Source organism: Blennius ocellaris (assembly GCF_963422515.1).
Source record: "Blennius ocellaris genome assembly, chromosome: 21".
NCBI lineage: Eukaryota > Metazoa > Chordata > Actinopteri > Blenniiformes > Blenniidae > Blennius > Blennius ocellaris.
This window is the reverse complement of record NC_137670.1, coordinates 7,210,375-7,223,096: the sequence shown is the minus strand read 5'-3', so window position 1 is coordinate 7,223,096 and position 12,722 is coordinate 7,210,375. Positions and strand designations below refer to the sequence as shown.

The window sequence follows — 12,722 nt, the reverse complement described above, 5'->3', positions numbered from 1 at the left end:
CTTTGTTAGCTTCAGTAGCAAAGACAAGTAGTGAGATTTTGTCTCACATCAAATGAATCTAAATCTCGATGCAAGACCAGTGATGTGTGACCTTTGTGTAGACAGACATTCCTTAGAATGAAAAAAAAAAACAAGGCCACCAAGACAAAGAATTTATTGTCCCAAAAGTAGAGATTGCAGATAAGCAGGGAGAGTCGAGAATAAGCTCTTGCTATTCTGGAGGCTGGTGTTTCATCCAGGGTCATAACAACACCGCTGAATAACCGCCGTATGCATACACCACCATGTCAACACCCAAACCTGGGATCAATGAATTATCGTTCTGAACTTGTGAGATAGATTGTGTCCATCAAGTCGTGTCCAACACCAGCAAGACAAACTAGGCTGAGGTCGCCTTAACTTTCTTGACTCTGTCACTTGGAGCTGGTGGCAGCAGGAGTTGCTCAGAGAGACGATTTGACCTTATTCTTCAAGGTATTGTCTTTACTTTACCTGCTGAAAAAAGAATTTAAAAAGCCTAAAGACTGTGATGGTCTTTTGTAGCTTCAGGGATTCAGAGATGAAAATCTCCATCGAGAGTACGACAAGTTCCATATCAAGTATTTATGTGAGGTGACCCTACTTAACCTGAAGGAACGGCAAAGAATAAACTGAAAAATTTCAGCTACACTGAGAATATCAATACCAGGGCTCTGCTTAAGTAATGAATGTGACGTAAATGATCCGGCAGTGGGGGAATGACTCAGAGAAAGTGACATTCTCTTCTCTTTACAATCGAGTTGCAAGATGTAACGAGCTGCTGGTTGCAGAAGTGTTATTCCCAACTGTAAAATCTAGTTTCTACACAGAGAAAATTATGTGTAGAAAATTGATCCTTTGTTTCTGTAGTTATTTTTTGCACCGTTATATAGTTCGACTCGAGGAGGCTGTTCATGAAAAATCAAAGTTGTAACAAGGGCAGTGAACTAATCTGCACAGTAACGTAAAATCCCATCGCATCTGCACACATTTGATGGCACAGAGATGTGAAAAACGGGAGTGAATTCCCCATTGTCAAGGATGCAGCTCTTCACTAATGCTAACTTACCTTTTGAATTCTAGTATATCACTCTGGTGAATCACTCTTAACTCTCTCTTCCTTGTTGATTTCACCTCTTGGCTTTACTGTACTGGGTCTGGTTTGAAGGCAATTATGTGATGTAACATATCTTTATTAAAAACCCTTTGGGGACATTCATTAAATCTGGCACATACTGTAGGATGAACCGGTTGGGTTTCGCTCTGACTTCATGGTCCACCGTTTTCACTCGACTCCGTCAACGATAAGTCTGTTTTCTCTGTAACCATGAGGGAAGCAAACGTTAGATAAACGCACTGGGAAACATTAACAAGAAACATCAGGACCATGGCGGTTCCTCTTCACACTGAATCCTCTGATTCAATGTAAATATATAAGACTTTGTGTTATACAAATCTGGACAATAAGGATTCTTAAAAGTTAAATATCCATTTGAATCAGCAACCTAGTGTCTAATCTAAACAGATCAAAAGTAATCGCTCCATTAGTGCGGACCAAGATTGATTTTTAAAGCCTCTATATTTCCGAAACGCGAGACGATACTGGAGCAAATCTGGAGCAAGTCCATGATGCTGCGTCACGATTCATGTATTAATTTCACTATGCCCATCAGTCCATATTCACCTTCTCCAAAGTGTAAGAGAAACTGTCGCCTCAACAAATTCGCAACAAGTGTGAAAGAGAGATACTTAACAGACTCTCCAACTCTCCAACCAGATAGACGTTGGACTTTGTCCTTTTCATTGTTACCAGCACATGGCTTGGTTTTCCAGTCAGGAATTGTTACCTTCTCTGCTCATGTTTTATGTACACAGGCTTGTTCCTTTGATATTTGCATGTAAAGAAGGTGATGCCGATCTTTTGAACTCATTATTTGAATTTCATTCCCTTTTAAGCCTCAGAAGTGCTCCACATGCTTTCACAGTCAGAAATCGCCTGTCCAGCGGGTGAACAACTGTCAGATCCCGGGATACCCGGCAGACCTGTTCGCTTCATCTTTTCTGCTCCTTTCTTCTAATGGTTACATGGCATACCAAATCAGGGATGGGTTTTGTTTTTGTTTGTTTTTTTAAGAGTAGATTTTAATAGCATTTTTTTTAATTGGATGATTTTTGCCACAGTTGAAGCTTCAACCCTGTAAACGCTTAGTCAAAGCACACCATCCTAACATACTGCATGACTTTGTGGTATTCATCCAGGCTTTCACTGTGGCAGACAGAAAGCCTCTGCAGTGAGTGATCCGCTCTGATGAGAAAATCATCATCATCCCTCATTAGAGGACTTTGCATCGTATCATTACCTGAGCAGAGCACAAACATCCTGAAGGACTTCTCACACCCGGGTCACGGACTGTTCACACTGCTGCTCTCAGGCAGAGGCTTCAGTCTACCAACGCACTCCTTACTAGCACAGTTTATAAAGGCCAACTTAACCTTGAAATCCTACAGGCTGATTTGCACTTTTTAACTGATAGCTGCACTCTATTCTGTTCATCAATCAAGGGGTTTGCAAGTTCAAATCTCGACCGGATGCCACTAAAACCAAGTCCTTTGGCCTTCATCAGTTCCCCGGCAACTGCCACAACTATATATTGACTATGAATAGGATGGTTTAATGCAGGGGTGTCAAACATAAGGCACATTGTCCAAAACTGGCCTGCAGGAGACTAAAATCCAGCCAACCCATCAAGCAAATGGTGATCATCATGTGACGTCGTGATGTGGTTGTTTCTATAATTAACTTCACCTGCGCCACACCAGAACAAAAACTGGGATGTACGTGTGTATTGTGTGTGGCTAAAAACTCTGATGGAGTTATTGTAGTTATTAAATGCTTTAGAGATGCCATCTGTGAAACATCGCCCCTTCTGGTTTCATCACGAATTGCACCCTGATTTTAACCAACTTTCATCAACACAATTCAAATTAATGTACACCAGCATCAAAAAAAGAATGCTTTCATTGATTTATCTTTAAACTTAAAGTTAAAGCTCTCTTGACATAAAATTTAAATACCTTCCAGATATGGAGTGAACATTAAAAGTAAAAGTCTGCAATGTTCAACTCGGGAAAAGCCATTCTCCACACGAGTGAGTTTATAGTCAGGGTTTTTCAGTCATGTCTCTCTCATCCTATTAGTGTGCATGGATGGTTCCATAGTCTTCTTCCCTTTCTCTTGTTCTCCATTAGCAATGTGTCAATCGATGCAGTTGTGTCAATACTTCCAACACCAAGTGTGTCTGTTTTAAGGTCATGTGAAAATATTGATACTCATACTCGATTAAACATTGTTTTTTGTTAACATGCACTTAAAAATTATTATACTGTTTACATAACCTATTAGCAGCTGGTTGTAGGAACTACTTCATGTTCCACCCACCAAAGAGGTGGGTGGAACATGAGCTATTACCATGAGATATGTAAATGCAACACAGTTCATCCAACAAGCGAGAGGCTGATATGACAATTAAGGATAGTAGATCACAAACTATCCTGTGCTTGCTTTAAATGAGCAAGTGTAGGAGATGCTGGAAAGAAAAAAACAATCGGACATTACAAAACCTGCAGAACCAGACTCAGAGGTGGAGATTTGGAAGAATTCAAACCCAGTAAAAAAAAACGTTTGTTTGTTTTTTAAATTTGGTCCAGATGGGGAAAATACAGGTTTTCCTGTCATTTCTTCCACCAGATTGATACATTTCTTCTTCACTGCCTAAAAAACAAATAATTTGGTTTTGGTTTTCTTCAAACTCAGTTGTGACATACGTCTTTAGGTCCTGCGTTCCAAATGGCCTTCCCCATCAGCACCCTCCTCCTCGATGGCCGCTCTACAAGCAAAGTCGTTCTGGCACGTGTTCGTTCATTCAAGGGCGACTGCACGCCCGGAACACCTGCTCCGTGTTTCTGTTCGCTGCACGTTTGCGCCGTTCGAATGACGCGTTTCGATTTCCCCCGGGTCCCATTCGATAGCAGTGCATCAAAGCCTGTGCCCGTGGTGTCTTCTAATGGGTTTTAGATTCAACTTTTATATTATTATGTAAATAGGAGAGTCTTTGATGTAGTATCAGCGCGGTGATCGCGAGGGTTTGGAGGCCCTTATCATGAAGACGCCTGGGGAAATGGAAACAAATGTCACACCTGAAAGTTAATTAAAAAGCCATAAAGTAGCTGCTGCTACTATGTCTTGTTTGTTTGTCTGTCGGTCTGTCTCTTCCTCCCTCCTCCTCCTGCTCCTCCTCCTCCTGCTCCTCCTCCCTGCAGCCAGAGGATGAATGGTTTCATTACAGTGACAAGTTCCAAGGCGGTCTCTCACTTTCTACTGTTTGCTCTCCTTATTGCAAAACCATTTACATGCCATGAGGAAAAGGGTTTGTGCCGAGGCTTGATGAAAAGGCGCTGGAATTTAAGGCTTTTAATTTGTAAACCGTTCATTATTCTCAGAGGCATCGAGAGGCAAACTAACTTATCCGACCTCGCGCAGCTCGCAGGATGTATCCCCTGCCTGGGTATTAAACTTTTCCTCCTCTTCTCTTTTCCTCTTTGATTGACTCGGCCCGTCCAAAAAATAAAGTGGCGTTCTGCTCTCCATCATGTACTGCCTTTTGGAAGGAAAGAGGGCTAACTTCAGCCATCATAAGGAAGATTAAATACAGAGAGCAAAGGGAAATGAGAAAGTAAAGAGGCTTATGAATTAATGACGGGAGTTATTAGTGCTGTAATTAGATTTCGGGAATGGGCAGCGCTGCATGGGATGTAGCGAGGTGACTGCCTTGCTTGACTTCTCATCATTCACTGGATATCCTGTAAGTGTCAGGACGGTCGAGATGGAAAATTGAGCTCACCCATGCCTGCGTGATAATACAAGTCAGCTCGGTCGCCCGTCGCGCCCGAGATGAGCGTGCAGAAAAGTCGAGGCCGAGGTTCCCGCCCCCGTTGGCACGAACACCTCCACCACCGGAGAACTTAACCTCAGCAACCCGCACTGTGTCCCATTTAATTTTGTGCCACATCAAAGTCACGGTGGGGGGGGGGGGGGGGGGGGGGGGAGCAGTGTTTTAATTGCTCCTTTTTTGCTCGTTGTTACAAAAAATGAATTATACCGACAATTCTGGCATCAAGTACCTTATTAAGCTATTATGTGTTATCCATTAAAGCCCACACTTTCACAGACATTCAGAGGGAAAACAACATTATCTGAGTGCGATTAGGTGCTCCAGCCTCACAGGGGGAAATTAATTTTGCCGAACAACTTGCCCTCTCCTTTGCCTTCCATCATTAACCCTTTAACTGCGGGTTTGAGACGAGTTATCTGCTTGGCAACGTTACCACAGGTGGTGTGTCTGGCACACAGCGGTCTCTACTGCATATTTATCGTTATATACTTGTGAATGTTGAATGCAGCATTGACTTTTCAAGCGTCTCAGTGGAAGTTGCAGTGGTTCCGACTGCAGCAAGAAATATCAGTTTCACCTGCATCCATAGTTACTATGATTAAAGTTAGAGTGTAGAATTGACCAGGCGGATCATGGATGCTTAGTATAATGAGTTTGCGGCCAAGCGATATGAGCTTCATCTGCATCCGGAGTTGATGTGATTGGAAGTTTGACAACTGAAGTAGAAAAGTCTGGTTGGGTGGAAAGAGTATTGAATATTGGGTTTCTGGAACCAGATACCAGCTTCACCCTCATCCAAGGTTTACTAGACTGAATGTAACATGAATGGTTGAGAAGAAACTGGATAGTTTGTGGCTGTGGAGTATATCAACAGGCTGACCCCAAACGCTTTAGCTACACCTGGATCCAGGATTGATGTTGGACAAACACTGATGAGTACAAAAAAAACACGAGCAGCAGTGTCACATATCAACTTAAACTCACGATCAAATGTTAAGCACAGTGCCTCGTACAGTTTGATTTCTATACTGTGAGGTTTTGGCTTGGACTGCATCAGGTCTCATTATGAGTGAATGTCACGAACTGCATTGCGATGCATCCAAAAGCTCAGTCTGTCTCTCCGTCTCTCAACATTTACACAGCAAATGTGTATTATTTGTTGCACTTTCCTGCAGCTTCTTTTCCACAGCATTTGGGCGATGAGCTCCCTGAAGAGTTGTGACTCTCGATGCCAGAGCAGTCTACCAATGCCCTCCATTTATCAAAGTCTTTTGTTGTTGTGGCGTCAGCATCCTTCTGATGGCTGCATTTGCGTTTTTTATGTCTTTTGGGGATTGATTGTGTTTGATCTGGACTGCTAACTTTAATCGAGTTCCAATGGCACGGGCCACATGATTGAGGCTCTCTGTGTTTGCACCCCGAAGAACATCCACCTGGTGGCTCGCTGGCTGGGCACGCTGGAGAAGCTGCTGGACCAGCACGCCGAGGGAAGCCACGAAAACTTCCGGGTGTTCGTCAGCGCCGAGCCCTCCTCCACCCGCGAGGGCCACATCATCCCCCAGGGCATCCTGGAGAACTCCATCAAGATCACCAACGAGCCTCCCACCGGCATGCACGCCAACCTGCATAAGGCCCTGGACAACTTCAACCAGGTAACACAGCTTCAGCAGAATGACTCGTGTCGTACACAGTGGGTCCAGTCTGTTAGTGAGCTGTTTGTTCAATCAATTCAACAAGGACAGCCATGACAAGAACCAGGTATTTATAGTCAAGGACGTCTTGCTAATGCATTTGGGATTTAGAATCAAGTGCACGTGAAACTATTAGGAAGGACCATTAGTGGGTCTATCAGTCTCGGGCTATACAGTTGTGCTGGACATTGATCTAAAGTCGTTACTGGTGATGGTGTGGAGACAACCATACAAAGATACATGACAGCTGTGCCATTGATGAACAACTGTTGTGACTACATTTAATTGATTGATTACAAAAGACAATCATTTGCCGAAGGGGTTTTTATTCATGGCAAATCATTATCACAATGTTTTGGTTTTTTTGCAGGAATTTAATATTTGCTAAAGCTGCCCAAAAAAAGTTTTTTTTTTAAAGAACTGCAGATAACTCACTACTGCTACCTAACGCACAAAAGATGAATGACTTTAATATTATATACTGCACCTTTAAAGTTTTCCTAATCTTGAATAAAAAGTTCTCAAAATCATTTTTCACCTTTAGTTAGTTTCTTCTCTTTTGAAATCGTTATTGAAATTTGAGTATTTAATTTACACTTCATCGTTGATGTTTTAGTGGAAGGTTGAGGTCACGCTGAAGGTCGGAGAGACCGTTTGATTTTCAAAGCTAAGTTGACCTTTCTGTGTGACCTCTCATCTTTTCAAAGCGTGCTACTTCCAACTCGAAGCTCTTTTTTTCCCCCATTCAGTATGATTGACAGCTTATCGGACACGCACCAGATTTCTCATCATGTTACCAATTTGCTAAACTATTGCGACTGACAGATGGTGGAGTCCCCTTTCGCCGACCCTGGAATTGCCTCCGACCGCTGAAGGACGCATGCGAATTGCTATTTGTGCGCGCTAACGTCGGAAGTTTGTGCGCTTCCCTCCTGAGGGGAGGCGGCGGTGTTACACGCGGGCCTGAAATCGCACCAAAATCAATTTTCTGCTGTTTGTGTTTGCTATCGAAGGACGGACAGACAATATCATGCAGCCGACTCCCGAGTTGGGAGCGCTTACAGACGGCCTCTCCGATGCCTCCCCCCTTTTACCTTATCAGCTCTCGTTCTCTATCCAAGCCTCGCCATTACCTCGCCGCTTTGCTGCCAATGCATCTTCTCCCACGCCATTACCTTCCTGGTCCATTTCCACCATTCTTACTTTGCTGATGTCTATCTGCCTGATAAGTGCGAGACGTGCTCGGAGCCCTTATGCAGAGCCCCGGAGGAGGTCCGCTGAGGTGACAGACTGGGGAATATTCCACTCGTGTGTCCTCAGTGAAAGCTAATCAATGCTAGGCTAACTCTCTGTAATAGCCCACCCGCGCAGCTAAAGCCGGAGTTAAGCCGCAGAAATGACAGACTCTTCCCTCTTGATCTTTCCACCGGCAGATGCTTACAGCTATTTGCTTTCACAGAAGACACTGCAAGATGGAGTCCTAGTGGGCTGAAAGAGCCCCCGCTGCAACTTGTGCTGAGCCGGCTCTCCGATAAAACCGTGAAAGAAACTGCTCACCTGTTTTCTAAACTCAATAAGACTCTTTGTGTGACTTTGAGGTTAAAGTTTTAGGAAAAGTACTACATTGAGAAAATAAGCAAGTAACTGCTTCATAGTGTTAGCAGTATTTATAATTAACATTTGTGTCGGTTAACTAGTGAAGGGAGTTCAAGACGGAAGAAAACCTTCTTAAGAGTCTTTTTAGAATCTGCAGGTTTTGTCCACATGCATTTGGCTTCACTTCAATGGTTTTCTTCATCAGAGGTCAGAGTCCAAAGACTTTCTCAGAAAGAGTCTGGCTGGGTTTAAAAAAATAAAAAGGCTGGAATCCATTGGATTGAAATGTAATACTTAGAAATGAAGTGGACATTTTTTGACTTCAATGCCGTATATCAAAGGGACATAAATTGGCAAATAGCTTTGCTAACTACTTTGATAAATACTCAGTTTACTCGCCTTCTACTGAACTAAGAATTTAGCCAAGCAACAATTGTTACCTCGCTACAATGAATTTCGATTCAATTTATTGTATTGTGCCAAAAATAACAATGTCATTTCAAGGCACTTTTACAGAGAAAAACCAGCAATTCCACACGAACAAGCAGAGAAGTCGGTGGAAAGGAAAAACCTGGAGAACCAGAAGGAGGTGGATGATTTCTGATCAAATTACAGAAACATTCAGCCTACTAATAGGAATCAATTGTAACTTCATAAAAATGTACACATTTTCAAGATAACCTCAATCTAATCAAATATTATATACATTGCTTTTAAAAATTCTCCGAGGTCACATGACTACAATTTACAAAACATCCTTGAAAATGTTCAATTCAATACACATGGGATGTTTTTGATTCCCTTCTAAAAAGTACAGAAGGTTTCCTTATCTGTGATGAGAAATAGGGAAACAAATTTGGGGTTGATGATAAATGCTGAATGAATGTGTTTAAAGGTGTATCATAAAAACATTGATTTACATAAATTAATGGAGAAAATGTTGACTTTTCCATCCATTTTGTTTATTTTTAGAAAGATAGTGACCCAAAAAGGTATATTTGAGTGAATGATGATTAAAAATAACTAGAGAAGCACATTAAATACTGAATAAATTATGTTTTAATACTATTTTTACTGCTTCAGTCACTAACCCAGATGTTTATTCTAATGACAGTTTTCATTATTTACAGAATCTTTCTGTATTAAAGTCTGTGTTCCAACCAGGTGGACTCATTAGCTTATACATGAAAGAGAAATGCTCCAGCACACCAACATTACTGAAACTCCCTAATGTCTGCTGAAATTGCATTAATTGCTTAAACTATGTAACATTAGTTTGTGAATGGACTGGCTGGCCACCTCCTTTTAAAACCAATCTCATAAGATTTCAAGTCGCTCATCGAGTTAATCCTTATTGGTCATGGTCGCAAGACGTCGTATGTGTGTGTTTACGTGCACGCAGGTCCGTATCACCGACTGCATGTCGCTTTTCCTCCAGTCCACGGGTCATAAACAGTGAGGCTCGGCTTCTCTTTCAGCTGTGTTGAGCAGGGGAGCACCGTGCAGAATATTAACTAAACCTCACTGACTGTGTGTGTGTTTGGTTTGTGTGTGTGTCGGAGTCAGCTCCCCCGGGCTCTGCAGCGAAGGGGGGGGGCCTTCAATACAACACTCACTACGACATTCCGTGGAATAAAGAGAACAGAGCCCTCCCATTTCCTTAAGGGTTACTGCTGTGCTTATTTAACTGTCTCTTCCTCATGAGCTCACATTACTGTTTACGTTGTGTATATATACATATATATATATATTCTTTTTTTTTTTTCCTTTAATTTGCCTGTCGGGAATAATGAGCTGGCGCAACGGTCGGAGCCCGAAAGCACCTGACAAGTTGTGACAATTAAAAAGGAATCTCATCTCCCGGTTTATTGCCATCTCGTCATCTCATTGTCTGTCCGTTAGCGTGCCGCACCGCTGGGGACCCGCCAAAATAATGCGTATCACCGTGACCACCTGCCACTGCTTCTTACCTGCAAGGCGCTGACGTGGTCGTGCTTATAAGAGCAGCCACGCACTTCAGGACCGAGTTTCTCGCAAGCCCAAGTTAGGAGCATGTCTGTAGAGGACAGCAGCATAAAAAACATCACATCAAATTTAGAATACTTCTGTGGTTAAATATATCCCTCTCATTAAAGTCTCACATGACACAGAGGCTAAATGTAAATAATTGTGAGAGGGAGCTGTTTTAGATTGTCAAAATCCTCATTACATCAAGAACAAAAATTCTCATTACATCAAGAATGTCTTCTTTAAACCGGAATACACCTCAGTCTGGGAACACTTATGAAAACTGCGTCTGTGAAAACTTCCATAAAGTTCCCATTTCTGGAGACCATTGTCTGTGAACACTGACAACATTTCTTAAAGCCATCGTTTAATTACACTTATGAAAACCTTCATCAGACAGCAAACCTGGAATCATTGTCTGTGAGCATTTTTGAGCACATTTGGATATTAATGCCTCGAAAAGAGCCATCTGTGAACGCTCCTGAAAACCATCAGCTGTGGACAGTCCATCACTTCATAGACAGATGGGAGACAGAAAGTCACCCCTGCAGAGTGGAAAGCAGACGTGATTGAGATGCAGACATTTTTTGATGTCCTCTCTGAGACAGATCTCATTTAGAATGGAGAGAAGTAGAATTGTGTTCTGTGATCATATAAATCTAAATTTGAAACTCTTGTTGGAAACTTGGATTTCAGGAGAGGGACCGTCTCCTCACAATTTTGGAGCTACAAACTCGTGTTGCCATCCAGACCCTGTTTGGTTATTTGAGCGAGATAAAGTCAAACTACGTTCTTCACATATTCCAACATGACTCCAAAAAAAAAAAAATCCACATTGCTTAACTCTGAAATTGAAATTGTTTGCCCATTTTAAAACATGTTCTGCATGACAAAATGTCAAGATGAAGAAAAATAATCTAAATCTGTCGACAATATTCCCCCTGGCTGATGTAGATTAATAGAGATCATAACTAAGTAATTCTTTGCTTCGTTTTTACACGTTTTTAAGTGAAAACACAAAAGTTTCATTGAGTTTTGTGGGTCCGTTTATACATTTTAATCGGAGTTAGTGAAAATGAATTATTTGCGCCAGATGGAGTTCAATCAAAGGTGTAAATGATACGTACATCATTCACTGCGCCTCTATTTACAGGTAACTCTTTTTAATCCAATTGTGTGTCTCACACTTTCTGTCCCTCTCTCTAGGACACGCTGGAAATGTGTGCAAGGGAGAACGAGTTTAAAAGTATCCTCTTCTCCTTGTGTTATTTCCACGCCGTGGTCGCCGAGCGGAGGAAGTTCGGACCTCAGGGCTGGAACAGATCGTACCCCTTTAACACGGGAGACCTCACTATCTCCATCAACGTCCTCTACAATTACCTGGAGGCCAATCCGAAGGTATTACTTCCCTTTTGTCCCTTTTGTTCCCCTGTAACGGATTACAAAAGCCCCGGTTTGTTACCTTAATTGGAAACCTTAACACGTGTGACCCGGGCCGAAGGCCACCGTCTGGCAAAGCAACACCCTCCTGCTCTGTAATCTCCCAGGTGCCGTACGACGACCTGCGCTATCTGTTCGGCGAAATCATGTACGGGGGTCATATCACCGACGACTGGGACCGCCGCCTGTGCCGGACCTACCTGGAGGAGTTCATCAAGCCCGAGATGATGGAAGGGGAGCTGTATCTGGCGCCCGGCTTCCCCCTGCCTGGAAACACGGACTACAACGGCTACCACCAGGTGGGCTTTGCATTAAGCCAGTTGAAGTGGCAAAAGAACAAAAGGATAACTCAGTTTCAGGTCACAAAACAAGAAAAACACAAGACTACATCCCTCTAGGGGTCCTCAAGGTGGCGTCTTCACATGGTGCCCAGTAAACGAACAGTCATCTAATGGTACTACAATAGAAATGCTATAATTAAAAAGTTTTCACCTTCATTATTCCCCATGTGCACTGTGGACTGGTTCAATTTAATGCTAAATCAATAACAATAAAGCTCTTCCCATATGGGTCCCTGGGACATAACAGATTGTACTTTAAGTTATATAAATATTTCTGTGAGGTGGAGCTGCTCTGTGGGTGGAATAAGTTCTCCTGGAAGTTCAACTATGATGTGAGACTGCCAAGTCGCCAAACTTCATAGTAACAACAAGAGTCCGGGACAAGAAATACTGGCACACACACTCGCTCCACAAATATTGAATGGATAAATTGTTCTGCGCAACTGACAGACACGTGCAAATCACACATGTTGTTCCATTGTGAAGTTTACAGAAGGCCTGCAAGTAAAGGACAATCAGTTTTCCTAAAAAATGAAAAATTTAACAATCAGTGCAATCTGTTGAGTCTGTTCTAAGCCCCAAGTTAGAATTCATACCTACTGTCCTCAGGGCAAATGTCATAAAAGCTTTGTGCAGCATCTGAGAGGTGATTTCGGATATTTTTAGACCGTGTTTAC

The 12,722-nt window shown here is 42.5% G+C and overlaps 1 protein-coding gene across 3 annotated transcripts in view; it reads left to right on the top strand.

The window, feature by feature from the left end:
* dnah9 (dynein, axonemal, heavy chain 9) overlaps nt 1–12,722 on the top strand; it is a gene marked incomplete at its 5' end in the record, with an annotated part of 163,638 nt that overhangs the window by 135,400 nt on the left and 15,516 nt on the right. For all 3 annotated transcript variants that reach the window (XM_080516868.1, XM_080516869.1, XM_080516867.1), the window contains 3 exons: nt 6,395–6,622; nt 11,471–11,662; nt 11,812–12,003. In XM_080516868.1, the coding sequence (XP_080372994.1) occupies nt 6,395–6,622; nt 11,471–11,662; nt 11,812–12,003 (612 nt within the window). The remainder of the gene's footprint in view (nt 1–6,394; nt 6,623–11,470; nt 11,663–11,811; nt 12,004–12,722) is intronic.